Here is a 22,140-nt window from a genome sequence, read left to right as displayed (position 1 = left end):
CCAAAACAAATACATTTCATTTGGCTACGTGGTCATGTGTTTGCAGACATTCTGCTCTGTGATGCTGAGGACATAGCAAAATGGTTTACCTTGGTTAGGATATCTGTTTTCAAACATTGCCCATTCTTTCCCAGAATTACAGGAAAATTGATATATCAGCCTCGTTACTTGAACTTCTAGGCAATAAAATAAATTCAAGCTATTGAGTAATTACTTCCTTTATTGTTGTTCACATTAAGTCCAGGAGCTTGCCGAGGAGTGATGTTCAGAAACCTGGGCACTTGCTTCTCCAGTTTCAAGAAATTGCTGTATAGGTCAGGTTTTATCTTACTGGGGCCATTACTTACTCCAGGTTCCACACTGTGCTGGTTCCCAAACTTGATTCCCCCAGGAGGAGTCAGGCTTTAGGAATTTATGTCATCCTAGCCAAACTCATAAGATCTATTACTAAACTAGAATATTCCTTTTCTTTTCATTTACTGAACACCTACTAAGTGTGTAGCCCTGTCCTAATGTCTGGAGAAACAAAAATAAATCACAAATATGATGTGGTCTCTACCATTTAGAAGCTTATGGTATAGAAGTGGGACAGATATGTAAGTAAATACATTATATATCATGTGCTAAGGGTAGGGTGACCTTATATCTTGGGGACATCCTGGTTTATACCTGCTGTCTGGTATAACTATTAATAGTTCTGCCTTTCAAACCATCTGAGGGCCACAGTAAAGGTTTCTGTTAACGTTTGGGGTATGGAGTTGGTAGATGGGGGAGAAATCAGCCTGTTTTTCCAGGGTAGACTCTTGAGCTGGGTGATGAAGGAAGTTTGGGCAGTCAAGGTCTGGGAGCTCAATGTGCAAGGAGGAGGGGAACGTGCAAAACTCTGGAGACAAAACGGAAATTGTTCCGGAAGCAGCAATTAGTCAGTCCAAGCTAGTCATTGTTTCCCAAATTTATCCTGTGAAAAAAATTCCCCAAGATACTTGGTAAAAATACAGATTTCCAGGTCCTGCTGGTAATCTGGATTAGTATTTTTAAAGAAGCATCCCAGATAATTCTGGGACATATTGAAAGTTCAGAACCAATTCTCTACTGATTATGGCAAGGAATACAAAAGGCTGGGAGTAAAGAGGAGCAAGAACAGCAAGACTAGAGCACAAGTCACCTATTAGTCAGATGGGATGACCCCAGGTGGGAAAACCCGCAGAGGTAGAACTAGTTGGGAGACATTTACAGTAGACCTGTGAAAAATGGACAGTGTGGGAACTATATGTCAGCTACAGTGGGGATGCAGAGGAATGAAAAGATTAAGAGAACTACTCAGGAGGAAGAATGAACAGGACCTAGGATATGCCAGTTACTGATTTACATAGGTAATATTTCCAGGCAACAAAACATTTGTGTGAAATCCAGGAACCTAAGGGACCTTACAACCTCAAGTTTTAAATGGTGAGCCATAAACCTAAAAATACAAAGAATTGGATAATGTGATGTATTTCATGTGGACATTAAAAAAAAAATGACTCCTGCTTACTTCCCATTGTTGTAATCTCCAGAACAGTCAGGACAGTTGTGTTTATCTCTGGAAAGGAGCTGGATGAATTCTAAAGCATCCTGACACACCCAACCCTTTTATCTAGACTTCAGGCAAACCTCTGCCCTTCTGTTAGGGTAAGACTACTTGCCATGCCTTATCTTGCCTTATTTTTGCTTCTGTTTTTGTTATCGAATGTGTGAGACAGTCATGACTCCTCAGCAGTACCAACCCCTTTCAGGGCAGATGGTCGGCCTGGTGCAGTTTCAGCATGACTTTGTTCCTAAATTCTGGAGCTGCCCTTTCTGTAAGAACCTGAAGTCACCTCACAGATTCACCGCAACTCTGGGAAATTACAATAGGACGAGAAGCGCCCTATCCAGGCAAGGAGATCGTGAAGCCTGGTGTTTGTGGTTTGTGGCAGCCGGCTTCCTTGGTGCATTGGAAATTGAGGCGAGCGATCCCTATATGGAAAATGAAGAAAATCCGAGGAAAGCTCTGCTATTTTCCTCTGCCTTCCAACATAAAGAGGGTTTTTATTTTGAAGGCTGCCTTCACCGGGACTGTTGGCATACTTCTGAAGCAGCAAACGAAGTCAGAAAGCAGAGACTTAGAAGTTATGAAGAGAAAGCCTCAAAAAAGGAGAATGGGAAACCGATCAGGCTATAATTTCACAGGGTAATTTGGCACCGTTTAGCAGAGACCTGGCCCCAGAGTGTCCACGAGTGCGGTTTGGGGAGGGACAAACCATCTACAGTTCCAGTGCTTGGCTACTCTTGTAGCATTGCTGAGGAATTTCCAAATCCTGGGAGTGACAGGGTCGGAGGTGAACAGGCTGAAATCTTCCACGCTGTCAATGTCAGGGAGGGGGAGAAACATCAGGCAACAGCGACCTCAAAGTTTGTGGGTTTTTTTTTTTTTTTAAATAAGAGGCTTCACTTCTGTGCGGTCCAATGTCACAACGTCATTAAGTCACAGTAGCAAAATGAGAAAATAAGGGAAGGAGGAAATGTCCAGCGTGCACGGACCCAGAAAATGGATCTTCCTGCTCCTACCGCTGACGGAGCAACTGTTGGGGGGCGCCTGGGTGCTCTGCCCGCCGGAGTCGCAGCGGGGCAGCCCCCTTCCCGCAGTCCGGGCGCGACCAGAGTGGCGCCGCGGCGGGGGGATCGGGCGGGCGCGCCGAGGACTTCAAAGGCCCGGCGCTGTCGCCGCCCCCGCCTGCGCGCGCGAATAGTACGGTCCAAGGGGGCGGCTCCTGGGGCGCGGCTCCCGCGGCAGCTGATGCGCGCCCCGCCGGCTGGGAGGCGGAGCCAGAGACCCAGAGACCCCGAGACCCGAGCCGCCCGGCGCCGCGGGCCGGGGCCCTGAGGAGGCCCCAGGAGAGGCATCTTCCCGGCGGGAGTCGCCGGCGCGGGGGGTGGCCGCGGCCGCACCGTTCGGAAAGGAGGACGAGGAGGAAGCGGCGCTGCCTGCCGGCCGAGAGGAAGCGCTCCACCCGGGCCCCCGACGGCGCTCGTTTAACCACATCCGCGCCTCCGCTGGAAACGCTTACAGGCGCCTGTCACCCGTTCCCTCCATTTTGAAAGGGAAAAAAGGCTCTCCCCCCTTCCCCTACTCTTAGGACCTGGAGCCGGAGGAGCCGCGCTCATGGCGTTCAGCCCTTGGCAGATCCTGTCCCCAGTGCAGTGGGCGAAATGGACCTGGTCCGCGGTGCGCGGCGGGGGCGCCGGAGAGGACGAGGCCGGAGGGCCAGAGGGCGACCCCGAGGAGGAGGACTCGCAAGCCGAGACCAAATCCTTGAGTTTCAGGCAAGTACACGCATCCCTGCCGAGATGCAGACGTGCTGCCATCCATCCATCTGCGGCTCATTCTGTGTGCGTGTGTGTGGTCGCTCACCCGCGTAACCATTATCATCGCAATGCCTGCGTCCCTACCCGAAACCGGGTCCCCGCTGTGCATTCGAAAGTTCAGGATGTTCTGTCTCGTATTACCTTCCCCCCGTTTCAGTATGAGCTTTCAGAACCTAACCCAGAATCTGCAGTCTTTCCGCATCCCGGTCTGCTTCAGTCACTTTCCCTTAAGCTTCGAGCCCCCAGCCCCCGCCCCTACACACACACAGTGTCATTGATCACACCCGGTAGAACTTGGGGCCCTCCGTGTGGGGGAAGAAGTCGCTCCCAGGCCCTCCTGGTGTCCCTCTGTGTCCCGAAAATGCAGCCTTGGTAAAGAAGGTCGCGTGATGACAGGCCCCTGGCAGCTGGTGAGAAATGGTGGTCTTTGCTGAGCTGTCACCGAGTGATTGAGGAAGGCAGGTGACAGTATTCTCAGATTGGGGCCGAGTGAGTTCCAAACAGGTAGAGGCCTGCCTAAGAAAAAGGCATCATGGCGAGAGCTGACTTAATTTTTAGGAGGAGGGGCAATCTTAATTTTTAAGCCTATGAAAAAGGGTTCTTGTTAGAAAAGGAGTCTGTTGAAAAGCGCTTTTGGGGGGATATCAGAAGAAAGGATGACCTCAAAAATAAATGGTGCTGGAGAAAAGCTCTGGAGGTTAGAGGAATATCAGGGAGACAGGATGCCAGGCAGGAGGCCGAGGAGGGCCCAGCGAGAAAACCCCATGGTGAGCTCCCACAGGCCAGTCCCTGCTGAGGACTAGTGAGTTGTAAAGTTAGGCAAAAATGCTGGACTTTAGCCTTTGTCGATATATAGACTGTAAAAGGTGTCGGAAGTACCGTTGAAAGTGGTAATTCCTCATTTTTCCCCCTTGGCAGCTCGGATTCTGAAGGTAATTTTGAGACCCCTGAAGCTGAAACACCAATCAGATCGCCTCTCAAGGAATCCTGTGATTCATCCGTAGGATTGGCAGGACGGGGGGCCAAAACCCAAGGTAAAGAAAGACTTTCATTTTCTGTCTCTTTTGTTTTAAAGTTTTGAAAATGTAAATGAGGGAAGGAAGAGTGTTAACTTAGGGCCATTTAAAAAGCTTTGATTGAGTACTTACAAGAAAGGAGCTGTTTTAAAGCTCCTGCCTTATTTGAACTGTTTTTGTTTGTTCTATAGCAATGTGGTGGTCAGAGGCTTTCTTCCTAAGTAGTTTGTACATTTGCAGGATGAGATTATCAAACATTCCTGCTGGGCCCTTCCCCTCAGCCCCCCAAAAACAAAAATGTGTGTGGTAATGCAGAGGTAGAGGGAGGTAATGTTTAAATTTGGCTTTGGATAGCTCTCAGGCTAAGTCACTTTCTCCAGGGGTGTGTGTAGCTGAAGACAAAATTATAGGTAAGAGTTGATTATTTAGATAGGAAGGAATCTTAAGCTGTTTTAAAATTGTTTACCTCTCCCCTCATCTACATAGGAATGGTGGTGAGCTTCACAGTCTACCTAAGAAAACCTGGCACAGAAAAAAAACCTAGCCCCCCTCAGAGCTCAGCCTTGAGCCTGCCCTTCATCTACAAAAGCTTATGTTGTTTTCGTTTAATTAGTAGAAACCTTTTTTGTCACACAGCCAGTTTTGAGTAAAATTTCACCTGTCCTGGTAGAATCTGTCTATCCACGCAATAGAGTGCGCTCTGATTCAGCAGTGAAAAAGTCTTGCTCTCACTGAGCTAACATTATGGAGAGAGAGGGATCTTTTAAAGGTTAAGCAAGATACATACGTCAGCTTGTCTTACGTATTATGGAGAAAAATAAAGCCGTGGAAGGAGGAATAGGGTGTGTGGGGTGGGGATAAGAGATGCTGAAGGGTAATTAGGCGGAGCCTTGCCTGTAAGGGAACTTGAGCAGAGCCCTGAGGGAAGATTGAGGGAACAGCCTTGCAGATTGTTGGGGTGGGAACCCTTTCAGCAGAGTGAATGGTCATCTGCAAAGGCCTAAAGCAGGACCAGCCTGGGATGGAGTGAGGCCCTGCGGTGGGAGGGTTTTGAGGACCAGTGAAGAGGCCAGGGTGACTTGAGTGGAGTGACTAGGGAGGGAACAGTAGGAGCTGAAGTTAGCCAGATACAGGGAAGTCTGGAACATTTTGTTAATGGTTTTAAAATGACAGAAATGTATTCTCTCACAGATTTGGAGGCTAGAAGTCCGAAATCAAGGTGTCAGCAGAGCCACAGAGCCATGTTCCCTCCAAAGCTTCTAGGGAACAGTCCTTTCTTGTCTTCTCTAGCTTCTGGTGGTTGCTAGTAATTCTTGGTGTTCCTTGGTTTGTGGCAGCATAACTTCAGTCTCTGCCTCCTTCATTACATGACAGGCTGCTCCCTGTGTGTCTCTGTGCCTTCACGTGACATTCTTTTAAGAACACCAGTCAGTGGGGGGCGCCTGGGTGGCTCAGTTGGTTAAGCAACTGCATTCAGCTCAGGTCATGATCCTGGAGTCCTGGGAAAGAGTCCCACATCGGGCTCCCTGCTCAGCCGGGAGTCTGCTTCTCCCTCTGACCCTCCCCCCTCTCATGCTCTCTCTCTCATTCTCTCTCTCAAATAAATAAATAAATAAATAAACTCTTAAAAAAAAAAAAAGAACACCAGCCAGTGGATATAGGGACCCTTCTAATCCGGTATGATCTCATTTTAACTTGATTACATATGCAAAGGTACTATTTCCAAATAAGGTCACATTCACAGGTATGGGGAGTTAGGAATTCAACATACCTTTTTTTTTTTTTTTTTTTTTTTAAGAGAGAGCGTGCTAGAGGGGGGAAGGGGCAGAGAGAGGAGAGAGAGAATCTTAAGCAGACTCCACGGCCAGCACAGAGCCCCACACACAGGGCTCTCTCTTGCCACCCTGAGATTATGACCTGAGCTGAAATCAAGACACTTAACCAACTGAGCCACCCAGGCGCTTCTCAGCATATCTTTTTGAGGGACACAGTTTAACCCACAACAGAGGGCTTTGAGCAGAGCCATCATGCTTTGAAGTCCTTTATCAAAGGCTACCTGGCTGCTGTCTGGAGAAGGGACTCTTTAGCATAGATGTCCTTTTTGAGTGCTTTCTCTTTTCCAGTGTCTGTCACTGTCACCCTGTGATGGCGCCAGCTTTCAGTTATCCTGTTAACTAGTTTTTGACCTGATGATAACTTTTTTCTACTAATAGTTACCGTATTTTATGGCTTCGTAACTTCCTCACAGGTTGCTTGGGGAAGTCAGGTGCTCTGTGGTAGACTTCATGAGGGAGCTGGAATTATTGTTGAAATGATTCCAGCTTTTTGAGATTTGATTTTGCTTTGAATTGGGAGCTTCATACTGCGCTTCCCCTGCTGAGAATTCGGCCATATTCCCAACTCACCCTGGGTTGCTTTTCACCATTGTTTTTGGAAGAGACCTGCATGGGTTGGACAGGCACGTTATGTATCCAAGCGCTCGGTGTGTGGCACTTAGTTTCTTTACAGCACGGAAGATAAGATGCACTTGTGCTTCATAGTTTCCCTTTTCCTCTCTTAAGATTGGCAGATTAGAAAGGAGATTTGAAACCTGGTAAGAATTATTTTGAAGCTTTCCCATCAAATTTAAATAATGCTCACCAGACATGTTAAGTAGCTACTTGAAAGTCTCTTTGAATTGCTATCAGCTTGGGCAGCCCCTTCCTCACCATTCCATCAATTGGTAGTCTGATTCATCTTGACAAATTCTTTGCTAATTGCATAGAGGCCTGTATGGCTGGGGCCCCCAGAGTCATAGAGACCCAATCGTTTGGTCCTTCCTGTGCCACTGACTCTTTTTTACATGTTTTGGTAACTTCTAGCTCACACTCTTTCTCACTCTCCCTAAAAGGTTTCTTTTTAGAGTCACGGACCAGGGAAGCTCTGTGGAGTAGATCATGATTGAAGGCCTTGTCTTTGGCAGGGGATGGGGGGAGGGTGTACAATCTGGGAAATTACCACTCTGTATTAAGAAATCTTTCAATTTAGGGTCTTTAATAAGATGATTGCATATCAGCCTGGTAGTATCCTGCCTTTGAGAACTCCTTCTGCCCAACATGTATAAGGAGACTCTGTTAGTCCGGAGTCTTGTTGATGGCCTTGTTACACATACACAGTATGTATTTAGTACCAGAGCACAGGTCTGACCCGGAAAGGTATCAGTGGACAAAAATTCCTAGAGACTCATTGCATGTGGAAGTCTTTTAATTTCTGGGCTTGGATGGTCCTCTTACTCCTGGAATTGTTGATCATTTGGCTCCTGATGAAGTTAGTCTTTCATATTTCTGTGGTTTCAGGATGTGGTGGGGCAGCAGGTAGAGATTATGTAAGACTATATCTTCTGGAGGGATGATTTATGAGTTGTTAGTCAGGGGTTGGAGTTAACATATGTAAAAGATCCTGGCTTCCTGGTAAATAATGGCCCTCCACTGTATGGGCTGTATCCCATATCCCATACCCATGGCCCCCACCCCCAAACTCCATGAATTCTTTGAACACAGGGAAACATTTGAAGTTAATTTTCCATGTCTATTTAAAGTTAATTTTCTTTTTATTGTAAGTTTTTTGGGGGGAACTTACAGTATCTGAACTCTAATAATGCTTCTTTGAGGCAGTTATATGCCATTCTAGGAATTAAACGGTAGATGAGGTTGTGGGGATTTTTTTAAGCCACAGGTTTCAGACTAACTGCTAAAATAAAACTTGAGCCCCAGAGGTTCCTTGAAAATACCAGAGTAGTGGCTGTAATATTTGGGCTGGTAATTCTGTGTTTTCTTTCTGCCTCCCTCAACAAAGAGTGTTTAAGCTCCTGCTGTTAACTGTTCTTTCTCTTTACTGGGGGATGATCAGTGAGGAGACATTACCAATCAGAGGACTTTTGAAGAAGGTGTGATCTCAAGTTCATCCTTTTTTTTTTTTTTTTTGGTGGCCTGTGCATTGTTTTAGACTTTAAAAGTGAATGTCCTCTGCTACTAGAAACCTCCTTACCACACACATACCTTCATTTAATTCTTGCTGAAGCTCTCATATGCCCTTGGAACAACTCGTGAAATCTACGCTGTTTGATGTGTTAATTAGATGCCTTAGTATTTCAAAGACATGGGATAGTCCTCCTGAATAGAAGGAAAGATAAACAGGATCAATTTGCAGATAATTTACTGCTGGAGGCCTGGGGGGAATGCAGAGTTGCTTGTCGGCACACTTTTGGTAGTCTAGATCAGGAATCAAGACTGTGGCTCAGAGACCAGATGTGGCCTGCTGCCTGCTGTGGCCGATTATTCTGCCTGGAAGCTAAGGATTATTTTTACATTTTTAAATGGTTGAAAAAAATTGTGCTGTGTGAATATTATATGAAATTCAAATTTTAGGGCCCATAAATAAAGTTTTATGGGACTGCAGCCACACTTGTTCACTTAGGGGTGTTGTCTAATATGGCTGCTTTCACACTAAATTAGCAAGGTTTTTCTGTTTGTTTTTAAGTGGGCTCCACACCCACTGTGGGGCTTGAACTCACAACCCTGAGATTTCAGAGTCATATGCTCTATCTACTGAGCCAGCCAGACACCCCTGAAATCACAAGGCTGAGTACTTGGAACGGAGACTGGCCAGCAAAAGCCTAAAATATGTACTCCTTGGATCTTGACAAAAATGTTTGCTGATCTAGATCCACACTTAAGACAATTTTGATAAAAATCTAAAGCTTAAGTAATTTGGGATAACTTTAAAGAAAGCGGCGAGGCTATCCATGATTAATTAACAATGAAGCCTGAGGCCAGGTCCATTAGTGTAGGCCTGTATGGTCAGATAAAGCTTTGGGATAAGACTGGTTTAGGCTGGCTATTTGTCTCCCTTGGAAAACACAAATGTCATTGGTCTGTCAGTACCTATTTTCAGTTAACTAAAAGATCCAAGGAGTTATGAAAAAAGGAAATTAAGGAAGAATGAAGAGAGTTTGGGAATCATCTAATATAAGTATAAATATATAGACCTTAAACTTTTGCCTATTACGTGTTTTTTAATGGTTTTAATTTAATGGTTTTAATTTCATTTAATGGTTTTAATTGGGTGTTTCAGAATTTATTTGCCGGTTGATGTGGTATATTGTTGGTATATATTATAGGGTTGAAATGGTATATTTATTGGATTGTTTCAGACTGTACATATATTAAGACCTAGAATGCAAATCTTGTTAAAATGTAAGCCTTAGGTTTTTGATCCTAAGGCTTTGGGTTACATGTATAAGAAAATAGTATGTAGACATTTTTCATTAAGTATTTATTGAAGTGTTCCAGTCGAATCCATGTAGGGCTCTCCTAAGAATTTTAATTTAACATCCTCTCCCTGCCCTACTACAGGGATTGCTTTATTAGAATTTCCTAGAAATAATGGGACTAATAAGGACCCTTAATGTTACCTAGTCCGATAGTTCAGCCCCTATGGTGCCTTCAAACAATATCTGAAGCCATCCTATTCTTTTTTATTTTTATTTTTTATTTTTTGATGTAATTGGCTCTTTCACAGTTGAATTAAAATTTTTATATTATATTATTGTAAGATGTTTAAGGCTTGAAAACTTCAGCAGCATGGTACAGTTCTTTTTTTTTTTTTTTTACCCCAGATAACGTTTTTAGCTGTCAACTTCGGAGGTTCCTACTAGTTAGTAAGTGTGATCAGAGCCATGTTTCTTTGTTGCTTTGTTTATACGAGTGTAAATGAGCCATGTGGAGCTTCTATATGGTGTTCTGCCCAAAGAGAAAGTTTCCTTGGGAAAAAAGTGTACTTTTTCCGGCAGACACCTCAGAAAGTGCAAAACCACACTATTTGAATAAAAAACTTAGGGGCAGGGGAAAAGTGTGCCTTCTGACAGTAAACATTTTAATAACTATAAAGCAGTACTTTTCTTTCAAAATGAATAGTAAATTCAAGATCTTCTTGAGAAATGTTGTAAGGATTAAACTCATTTCAGGGCGCCTGGGTGGCTCAGTTGGTTAAGCGACTGCCTTCGGCTCAGGTCATGATCCTGGAGTCCCGGGATCGAGTCCCATATCGGGCTCCCTGCTCAGCGGGGGGTCTGCTTCTCCCTCTGACCCTCTTCCCTCTCATGCTCTGTCTCTCATTCTCTCTCTCTCAAATAAATAAATAAAATCTTTAAAAAAAAAAAGGTTTAAACTCATTTCAGACTTGTACTCCCCAGTTTGGGGCTTACCTGAGCATCAAACAAAGCGAGTTAGCTTACTTTGACAATTTCTGGTGGTTCAAGGCATCAGGTGTGTGTGTGTGTGTGTGTGTGTGTGTGTGTGTGTGTGTGTGTGTGTGTGTGTGTGTGTGTGTTGGGCTGAGGGCAACCCTTCCAAAATGATGTTGCCATTTAATGTTCTGCTTAAAAAAAATGGATGTGGTTTAAAGCCATTTAAACAGTTAGGTTAAAGAGGACTTGTAGTGTCTTTTTCAATGGGGCAGTAACACTCTTCATAGGAAGTCCTGGCAGCATAAGCCATTTCGTCACAATCTCCCAACCTCGGGTCAGTGACAGGAAGATCCGGCTTATCTCTCCAAAACAAAACAGCCGTCTTGGGTGGGGATGTGATAAATGAGGGTTGCTGAACTGCCTGAAAACTGTTTGCATTGGGCCTAGAAAGGGATTGCTGTTTGTAAGTTCAGGATCTCACCCTCACCTTTGCTTGTGCGAGAACCTAATTTTAGGAGTTTCCACAAACATGATCGGATCTCCAGGGGTTAGATTGCTAATGGCCAAATGGATATTTCATTATTTCACAAATGAAAAAACATAATCTGGCAGTTGCTGATCTCCAGCTTTCCCTACCATAAGACTCTCCCCTAGCCGACCGCCTGGCTTTCTGTGTCAGCTGAGTTTATTGAATGTATTGGAATCAAGTAGCCTTTTTTTTTTTTCTTTTCAGCATCTTACTTGATTTTTAGAACAGTGATGCTGTGAGATAGGAAACATGTGATCTCCATTCCAAAGATTGGGAATCAAGGCCAGCATCTTTATTGCTGGTAGTAGAGCGGGGTCTTAAATTCAGCTTTTAAGATCGCACATCCAGAACTTTATGGGACATATTATATTCCTTCCCCAGGGAATCCGTGATTCTCTCTCTTCACTGATTGAAGAGAAAACTTATCAGAGGAAATAAAGGGGACAGAGTGTATGATGGAGGAAGAACCTCCTTTAAAGTATCCTATTAAGTGATAGTAATTTAAAACAAAAGTTCAATTGGGGATATATATTCCATTTATTAACTTGGCACGTATAATATGTAAAGTATAAAATGTACTTCAGGAATTTTGAATATCAGAAGTTTGCAGCAAAATTTAGACACAGAGCCAGAAGCAGGAAAGAAAAAAAGCATTACCAGGTAAGCAGCTCTGTTGAAAACATTTTGTGCCCTTAATGCTTAGCTTCAGCTCATCAGTGAGAAATTAAGAGGGAGGGGACATAGTCAGTAGTAGCTTTTGCTTTCTCTCTCCACCTGTGAGTCACATGTCAGTGAGAAGAGGCATGTGCACGGAAATGTATGCAGTCTCCTGGGAATCTGCACCTATTTTGGGATAGAAAGAGAAGTTTCTAAGAGGCCTGTATTAGTTATCTATTGCTGCATAACAAATTACTCCAAAACTTATTAGCAGCTTAGAAGTTAGAACAATAAATATTATTTCACACAGTTTTCAGAGGCCTGGAATTTGGGGAGCAGCTTAGCTGGGTGGTCTGGCTTAGGGTTACTTGGGAGATTGAGTCACAGTGTTGGCCAGGACTGTAGTCATCTGAGAGCTTGACTGGGGCTGGAAGAACTTATCCTCAGGTAGCTCACTCCTGCCTGGCAAGTTCTTTACCAGGTGGATGGACCTCTCTGTGTATGAGGTTGCTTGAGTATTCTTCCAGCACTGCAGCTGACTGGCCACAGAGCGGGTGATCCAAGAGAAAGATGGAAATTGTAATGTCTTTTATGACTTAGTCTCAGAAGTCACACTGTTATTTCCACAGTATCTTTTTGGTTACATGGGTCAGTCCAACAGCATCATTGCCAGGAGATGGGATTCATCTCACCTGATAAATGGCACCCTCATTGGGGCCATCTTGGAGGCTGACTAGCATAAGACTGTTTTCTACTTTTTTAAAAAAAACTTATACCAGGGCGCCTGGGTGGCTCAGATGGTTAAGCGTCTGCCTTCGGCTCAGGTCGTGATCCCAGGGTCCTGGATCGAGTCCCGCATCGGGCTCCCTGCTCCTTGGGAGCCTGCTTCTCCCTCTGCTTCTCCCTCTCTCTCTCTCTCCTCCTCTGTCTCTCATGAATAAATAAATAAAATCTTTAAAAAAAAAAAAACAAAAACGTATACCAAAGGATATAATTTCAAAGATTTCCAACTTTTTTATTGCTCTCTTCCTCTGGGGCCTCTTCGCTGCCTTCCTTTTGCCCTTTTCTTAGAGTGCAGGAGCAGAAGAGACGAGAGAAATCACATGGCCTTCAACCAGGGTCCCTGTCCTGTTGTGGAGGCATCTGTTGTGCCTGGTGAATCGGCTGCTGTTCCTGTCTGGAGCTCCTCTCTCTTCCCCTTTATCCTGCATCAGCCCCCAGGTCCTGTGTGGGCGGTTGCTACTTTGTGAGAGAGGCAGTTGGTATTTTGAATTCTCCAGTAATTATTTCTGAGGAGATGCACATTATGGTTGTTTGGCAGCAACGGGGTGAAGTTACACAATTTCACATCTCTGCAGAGGAGTCCATCTGTTAGCACGTGCTCATTCTCTCTGCTCCTCCTGCTGCAGGCTTTGGGGATGGAGGAAAAGTCCTACGGGGGGTGGGGGGAGCTTCTACAATTTCTGTCTGGGGTGGGGGGTTTCTGATGTATTTGAAATGTCACCTCAAACAAATCCAGATGGTTCTGAAACTCTGGGGCATCTCAGGAGTGAGAAGAGAAGACATATTCATTGTTGGATGGGTTTCTGTGGAGAAGGTCTGGCTGTGTGGTGGGCAGACATTCATGATTGGGGGGCCCTCCTCTTACCGTCTTGGCCTTCAGAGGACAGGGTTTGGGTCTCTTTTTAAGTAAAATAGCATAACATGCTGGTTTGGAGATTTGAAATATTTTCTTCATCCTTAGTATAGACTTTTTCAGCTTATCAAGTGGCTTTCCAGATTATTCTTTACCTGTGGAGTCTTAAAATTTGCAGTGAGCCTCTGTCAGGAGTTAGAAGCTTATCTCAGGAGAAATGGCATCTGGCGTCTTAGCTCTTAACAAAAAACAACTAAACTTGCCCCTGCCCCCTTCCCTGTCCCTCCTAGCTCCTGAGTAATGCTTTATTTGGTTAAAAAAAAAAAAAATTTTTTTTTTTTGAGGGCAGGGAGAAGTTTGGACAGTTTGTTGCCATCTGGGTTTGGTCAGGGGTATGTGTGTGTAGAGGGGCGAGTGGGATGTTGGGTGTTGATATTTTTCTGCTTTAAGTAGTGACATCTTAAAGTTATGGCATACCTAAGAGGATGTTCTGCATTTTCCTGCCTTGACTCACCCACTTGGAATCCCCTCCTTATTCTCATGCTTCTGGGTGACCTGGGGCCCCAGTGGTTGTCAGGAGAATGTGAGCTTTGCAGCCAATATCCTGAGGTTCTACCCAGCATTCCTGGAAAAGGCCTGCTTGTACTGTTGTCCCTCCCCTGGGCAATACATCGTGTCCACTTCTACTCCATTTTTAAGGCTTATGCCCTTGACTAAGTGGCTGAGAATGTACATATATAAAATATATTTCAGCTTTGGGGTAATCAGGAGGACTGGGAATTCAGACGTGAAACTGAAAAAAAAAAAGAAAAAACCCTCGAATTTTGGACACTTGCCTAAATGCTAATATGTACCTTATTAACAGTCTTCTCAGGTCAGATCACTTTAGCAGGAAGGGGTGGCCCAAGTGCCACAATCACGGTTGTTTCCCTCCTGAAGCCCTGATTCAAAAACAGGGAGAGTAGGGGATGGGAGGGCAAGACCAAGCCGTACCTTTGAGGGACGAGAGCTCTTCAAAGGGAAAGGGTCAAATGAAGAACAACTGTTAATCTTTTTACAGCTGCTGGTTTAGCGCTGCACAGCCTTAGCACTACTTAATGTACTTTTTCTGTATATAAAAGATAATCAGTTGAGAAGGAAGTCCTTTAGTGTTGGACATTGGCCAGCAGTGGGCGGGCACTGATTGAATATCAGCTCTGCTTTGGGTGCTCCGGTTCTGCTTTGAGGACTAGGGTGTAAGGCCCCACAGAGCGCAGTCTGGAGGAAGCTAGCTGGCTTCTGGTTCCCAGGCTTCTTGGCCTCCTTGGCTTCTCCAGAAGTGTTAGCAGCAAAGAGATAGTTTTAACAAGGGAATGTGTGAGGGAGGTCTTGGGAAGAAGGCAAATGTTAAAAATTAGCATTGAAAAAAACAACTTCCCCTCCCCAAACAAGAACAAAGCCAAAAGCGATTTTTTTTTTTTTTTGAGTTTGCTAATTGTCCTGTCTCTAGGATGGTTCCTATATGCGCTGTATCTGTTGTAGGCGAGAGGAGTGATGTCATTTTTCACCTTTTTCTGTAAATAGAATCTCTAGCACATTGTAGGTTTCAAGAGAAATTTAAAATCCCAAGTTGATGTGATGGTGACACCTACCACCTCTCTGAAATATGTGTCCCTTCAAGTGATATGTATAAGAGACTGTTTAAACCATTTTCTGAAATGTAAGTCTGTGGTATAGTAGAACATTTTATTAGGAATTGCAGGACAGTGCTCCTGGCTCTGAGCCTTTGAGCTATATCCTTTTTTCTTTTTTAACAGTTTTATTGAGATCTAATTCACATGCCATACAGTTCACCCATTTTAAAGGTCTAGGATTCAATGATATTTAGTATATTAACAGAGTTGTACAGCTATTGCCTCCCTCCAATTTTTAGAACATTTTTATCACCCCCAAAGAAACTCTGAACCCATTAGCGTTCCTTTGCCATTCCACCCCCTAGTCCTAGGCAACTGATAATCTACTTTGTGTCTCAATAGATTTGCTTATTCTGGACATTTTATATAAATAGAACTATACAGTCTATAGTCTTTTGTGACTTCCTCTGTTCACACCCATGTTGTAGCATGTATCAGTACTTCATTCATTTTTATTGTCAACTAGTAACTCCTACATGGATATGCCATATTTTGTTCAGTTGATGGACATTAGGGTTATTTCCACTTTGGGGCTATTGTGATTCATGCTGCTACGAACACTTCCTGTTCAGGTTTTTGTGTGGACATATGTGTTCATTTCTCTTGGGTATATACCTAGTGGAATTGCTGGGTCATATGGTAACTCTGTTTCTAACACTTTGAGGGACTGTCAAACTCTTTTCCAAAGTGGCTGCACCATTTTACATTCCTACCAAGAGTGTGTGAGGGTTTCAATTTCTCTACATCCTCACCAATACTTGTTATCTGTCTGATTTTAGCCATTTACTAGGTATGATAACTGGCCTCTCCCGGTTTTGATTTGCATTTCCCTAATATCCAACAGTGTTGAGCATCGTTTCATATACTCGTTGGCTGTTTGTATATCTTTAGCAGAATGTTTATACAGATTCTTTGTCTACTTTTTAACTGGGTTATTTATCTTTTTATATTGAGTTGTAAGAGTACTTTATTCTAGATAGGAGTCCCCTATTTGATATGTGATTGTAAATAGTTCCTCCCTTTCTGGGGGTTGTCTTTTCACTTTTTTTTTTTTTTTTAAGGGGCGAAGGGGCAGAGGGAGAGAGAGAATCTTAGGCAGGCTCCATGCCCAACACCAATTGATCTCATGACCCGAGCCAAATTCAGAGTTGGATGCCTAACTGACTGAGCCACCCAGGGGCCCCTCTTTTCACTTTTTTGATGGCATCATTTTATATGTAAAAGTTTTTAATTGTGATATTTAGTTTTCTACTTTTTCTTTTGTCCCTTGTGTCATATCCAAAAAGGCTTTGCCTTTTAACCCACGGTCACAAGATTTACTCCTTTGTTTTCTTCTAAGAATTTTACAGTTTAAGCTCTTACATTTAGGTCTATGATTGATTTTGAGTTAATCTTTATATATGTTGTGAGGAAATGATGCAGCTTCTTTCTTTTGCATGTAGATGTCCAGTTAGTTGTCCCAGCACCAATTGTTGAAGACTGAATTAATTTTGTACCCTTGTACAAACCTTGTCAAAGATCAATTGATCATAGATGTGAGGGTTGGTTTCTGAACATTTAATTGTTTTATTGATCTATATACCTTTCCTTATGTTTATCCTACACTGTCTTGATTATGGTAGCTTTGTAGTAAGTTTTGAAATCAAGAAATATGAGTCCTCCAACTTTATTTTTTTGATTGTTTAGTTACTCTGGGTTCTTCGCATGTTGAATTTTAGGATCATCTTACTGATTTTTGCAAAGAAGCCAGCTGGGGTTTTCATACAGATTGTATTCAATCTGTAGATAAATTTGGGGAGTACTGTCATGTTATCAATATCAGATTTTCCAATTCATGAATATAGGATGTCTTTATTTAAGATTTTAATTTCTTGAAATGATGTTTTATAGTTTTTAGAGTGCAAGTCTCACCCTTCTTTTGTTATTTTTAAGTATTTTATTCTTTTTGATACTATGATAAATAGAATTGTTTTCTTAATTTCTTTTTTGGATTTTTTCATTTCATGTGTATAGAAATACAATTGATTTTTGCACATTGATCTTGTATTCTGCAGATTTGTTCAACTCATTAGTTATAATAGTTGCACATTTCATCTACAAATAGAGATAGTTTTTTACTTTTTCCTTTCCAATCTAGATGCCTTTTATTTCTTTTCCTTGCCTAATTGACCTGGCTAGGCCTTCTCATATAATTTTGAATCGAAATAGCAAAAGCTGATACTCATGTCTTGTTCTTGATCTGAGGGGAAAGCATCAATCTTTTACCATTAAGTATGACATTAGTTGGGCGCCTGGGTGGCTCAGTTGGTTAAGCGACTGCCTTCAGCTCAGGTCATGATCCTGGAGTCCCGGGATCGAGTCCCACATCGGGCTCCCTGCTCAGCAGGGAGTCTGCTTCTCCCTCTGACCCTCTTCCCTCTCATGCTCTCTATCTCTCATTCTCTCTCTCTCTAATAAATAAATTGAAAAAAAATGAAAAAAAAAGTATGATTAGTTGTAGGTTATCATAGTTGTTCTTTATCAAGTTGAGGAAGTTCCCTTCTGTGTGTAGTTTGTTGGGTGTTTTTGGTCATGAAAGGATGTTGGGTTTTGTCAAATTCTTTTTCTGTCTATGTTGAGATGATAATGTGTGTTTTGTCTTCCATTCTATTGCTATGATATATTACCCTAAATGATTTTCAGTTGTTAAACCAACCTTGCATTCCTCGGATAAGTCCCACTGTTCATGATGCACAATCCTTATGTGTTGATGGAATCAGTTTGATCGTATTTTGTTGAGGATTTTTGCTTCTATTTTCAATAGGAGATATGGTCTGTAGTTTCTTTCTCTCTTGTGATAGCTTTGGGTTTGGTATCAGGGTAATACTGGCCTGATGGAATGAATTGGGGTGTTTTCCCCCTCATATTTTTCATAAGAGTTTGTGAGGAATTGATATTAATTCTTCTTTATTTTTTTAAAGATTTTATTTATTTATTTGAGAGAGAGAGAGCATGAGCCGGCAAAGGGCAGAGGGAGAAGCAGACTCCCTGCTGAGCAGGGAGTCCAATGTGGGGCTTGATCCTGGGACTCCGGGATCACGACCTGAGCCAAAGGCAGACGCTTAACCGACTGAGCCACCCAGGCACCCAATATTAATTCTTCTTTAAATATTTGGTAGAGGGGCGCCCTGGGTGGCTCAGTTGGTTAAGTGACTGCCTTCGGCTCAGGTCATGATCCTGGAGTCCCAGGATCGAGTCCCGCATTGGGCTCCCTGCTCAGCAGGGAGTCTGCCTTCTCCCTCTGACCTGGCCCCCTCTCATGTGCTCTCTCTCTCTCTCTCATTCTCTCTCTCAAATAAATAAATAAAATCTTTAAAAAATAAATATTTGGTAGAATTCACCAATCTGATCCAAGTCTTTGTGTGTGTGTGTGTGTGTGTGTATTTGTGTGTGTGGTGGGGGAGTTTTTAATTTACCAGTTCATTCTCTGTCCCTGCTTTAGATCTATTCAGATTTTCCATTTCCTCTTGAGTCAGATTCAGTAGTTTTGTGTCTTTCTAGGAATTTGTCTACTTTAAGTTATCTAACTTGTTACATACAGTGTCTCATTTTTAAATGGAATTAATAAGCCTGCTGTGCCTTTTTTACGGGGTTGATTTGAGGATCAAGTTAGGCAATGTTTTGAGGATCAAGTAAGTGTGAAGTATTTTATTTGTTCTAAATTCTTAGTTCTAGGAAAACATAACCATGTTTTACCACTGTTTGCAATTTAGAGTTTGTACTGTGTTCCTCCTTTGTCGGTTGCATTTCAGGGGGAATGATTGCTGCCCTTGTTACCAAAGGAAAATGAACTAAGTTTGGGTTCGAGGGGGGAATTGAAGTGATTTGGGGGCCTATTTCTGCCTGTTTCCTGAGGAGTAGTAGAACAAATAGATCCTACACTGTCAGGGTCAGAGGACATCAGTGCCCCATTAGGAAATCAGTTGTGGGCTCTGACCCATTCCCCTCTCAGCCAGCACTGAGAACAGCTGTTTACTTTCCTCTCTGAGGAAATGCTGAAGCTGGTCCAGTCACTGATTTCCTAAGCTCTCCTGTAATCCATACCTTAGACGCACTGTATTTGTTCATCCCACCTCCTCCCAGCTTGTGTCTAAGTCAGTAATGAAGGTTCTCTTGGGGGCGCCTGCGTGGCTCAGTTGGTTAAGTGTTCACCTCTTGATTTTGGCTCAGGTCATGATCTCAGGGTAGTGAGATTGGGCCCCTGTCGGGCTCATTTGTGCTGGGCGTGGAGTCTGCTTAAGAGTCTCTCTCCCCCCATCTCCCTCTACAGCCCCCCCCCCCACAAAGGGTTCTCTTAAAATGCAACTTAGCTTTTAAAAATAAAGAATTATTTCATTTAATGCTCTAGAAAGTTCTCATCTTTTCTGAATATGAAGGCAAATTCAAAGAGGGAGTCACTCCTTTAGAAAGGGAAGAGAAGTTGGTGATAAAGAAACTGACACTCTAAAATCAGAAGTCCAGCAGCACTGGTGTTTTCTGTGTAAAACATGTGAGGTGGCCATCGTATGAGAAGGTAGTAGTTTTTCCTTAACTGGATTGTAAGCCCCATGCACTTATCTTGTGGTCTCTTTATGCCTGGTACAGTGTATGCTGCAGGTCGTAAGGGCCTGTGCTTAGTTGGTTAGATGATTATCTTAGAAAATATTTTGTGATTTGATTTTAGGGCTTCAAGTCCTGATGAAGCAAATGGTTTAAATTAATTAGGGAGTGGTGACATTGAACATCTGGTTTGGATCTTTTTGTAGAATAGCTTAGTACTGCGGCTTATAGGCAGTTCCTGTTGTACATTTATAAAACTTCACTGTCATTGCTGGGCCTTCCAAATTTGTGTTGTTCTCTGCATATCATTTATGTGGCCCTGAGTAGCAAAGACCTGCATTTTGGGCTTGAGTTCAGAAATCCAGGCCAGGGCCTTGGTAACCAGGGGTCCTACTCTGTAGTTGCATAGATCGAGGCTTCCCAATTATGAGATGGGAGATTGTACAACTGTGGGATTATCTCCACCAATGAGGATAGACTAGAGCAGGTAGGTAGGAATAGTTCCATGTATTTGAGATGTGTATCCCAACATGGTCATATGAATTCTTTATCTCACTTCTGAGCACTCAGAAGTATAGCACTTGTACTTTGTTACTAGAGACTGTCCCTCTGCTTCCTCTCAGATGCCCACCCCTCAGTGGATTTGACAACATAATCAATATATTTGTATCCCACCATTGCATTGAACCCCCACTCTGGACCCCTTTCTTTCTTGGCTCGTGATCCCACTTGGGGTTTCCCATGAATGAAGAGAAATTAGATAATGAAGATAGCTCTGAAATTAATTGGGGGACTGTCTACATGGTTTGAACCATGGCCTGCCTGTGCCTCAAACTAGAATCCGACTGCCTTCCGCTCTCCCTCCACCTCCCTTTGTGCGAGCGTGTGTGTGTGTGTGTGTGTGTGTGTGTGTGTGTGTTAAGTGTTCCTGAGCCATGATTTCTTCATCTGTGAGATGGGATTAAAAAAATAGGTCACAGGGTTGTTGTGAGGAATTAAATAAAGTAATACATCTAGAGTGTCAAGCAGTTACAACAATATTGTAATTAAGAAAAAATTTTCAGGAGGGAGACACTTCAAAAATAGCCTTTTACAATGAATTCCACCCCTGTCTTGGGAGGAGAAGGAGAGGGGGAGCTGGTTGGGGTTGGAAATAGGAATCCTGTGGTGAAATGGAGACAAAAGAGAAATGGGTAAAAGGCGGTTAAGTTTGGGTAAGAAGAGATTTTTGTGCTTATTAAGGATTCTGGGCCTCAGAATATAAGTTTTATGTCTTTATATGTTGTAATTGAATAACCATATAACTTTTTTCAAACACTGTTCTTCCCCTTTCTTTTTCCATATAAACGTGTCTTGGAGATCCTATCCCGTTAGCACCTACAGATCTACTTCTTGGTTTAACACCCAATAGTATTCTGGTGTAATGTTGCATATTTAGTGATCTTTCAGTCCTCTGTGATACTTTATAATTGGCCAAAAATCAGTGTGTAGGAACCAACACTTCAGTGAACATTTTCATCCTTATACATATGTGTGTATGGCCCTCTTTGTGAGCATAAATTAAAATAAATTCCTAGCAGTGGCATCTGATGAATTAAAGAATCTATTCATTTTGGATTCTGATAGGTTTTGCTAATACTCTGAAAGACCCCCCAACAGATGTACCCATGAAACGTATGAGAGTGCCTACCAGCCCCCTTATCTAGCAGCTGTTACTGGGTATCAATATTTTAATTTTTACAAATCGGATGGGTTAAAAATGGTATCCTGCTTATTAATTGTGTGAAAGTGAGCATATTTTTCAAAAATGTTTTAGCCACTTAAAAAAAAAAAATGCTTGCTTGCTTGCTTGTAGCCTTTATCATATAGAACTTACTCTTAATTTCAGTGGTACAGTGGAAAGCACCAGGGATGGTACTTTTTTTTTTAAGTGGGAAATGGGGGAGGAGGATTATGGTCTGGTTGCTCACTAAAACTGCTGCCTCCCATTCTGAGATTCCTTAAGACAGGAGATTCTGTCTGTGTGTTCTCTTTAATCCTCCTTTTGATTGTATGAGTTCTTGTGTGTAAAATGCTCAGTCACTGTGCCTGACACTGTAGTCAGTGCCACTTCCTCCTTTTTCTTCCCTTTCATTGTTCTCCAGCACACACCAGGCCTCGTGGGTAGCCGCCTCTCTGCTGTCCTACCAGGGCTTCACAACACCTGACCTCCAAGTGGCCAGGGTCGCAGGGCAGGCCAGCAGTGTGCATCCCCCTTCAAATTGATGTTCTCTAAATATCCAGCGGTTATTAGAGAAGAGCTCCACGGAAGTCTACAGACTAAGGCCAAATTTTGGGCGTCTCTTGACCTTATCCTGCGCTGTGCACAACAAAACCTGGACCACCGTCCAGAGAAGGAAAATATTTACTCCAGTTTGTTCCAGGGGGTTGATTCTCTT

General features: G+C 43.1%; 1 protein-coding gene across 1 annotated transcript in view; it reads left to right on the top strand.

The window, feature by feature from the left end:
* The window catches only part of TACC1 (transforming acidic coiled-coil containing protein 1), an 89,245-nt gene that overhangs the window by 27,199 nt on the left and 39,906 nt on the right, over positions 1 to 22,140 (top strand). The window contains 2 exon segments of the mRNA XM_027600330.2: positions 3,159 to 3,345; positions 4,306 to 4,421. Of these exon segments, the coding sequence (XP_027456131.2) occupies positions 3,185 to 3,345; positions 4,306 to 4,421 (277 nt within the window). The 5' untranslated portion in view covers positions 3,159 to 3,184.

The sequence above is a fragment of the Zalophus californianus genome, chromosome 2 (genome assembly GCF_009762305.2).
Source record: "Zalophus californianus isolate mZalCal1 chromosome 2, mZalCal1.pri.v2, whole genome shotgun sequence".
Lineage (NCBI taxonomy): Eukaryota > Metazoa > Chordata > Mammalia > Carnivora > Otariidae > Zalophus > Zalophus californianus.
Note: the sequence above shows the minus strand (reverse complement) of the source record. Positions and strands in the feature narration are given on the sequence as shown.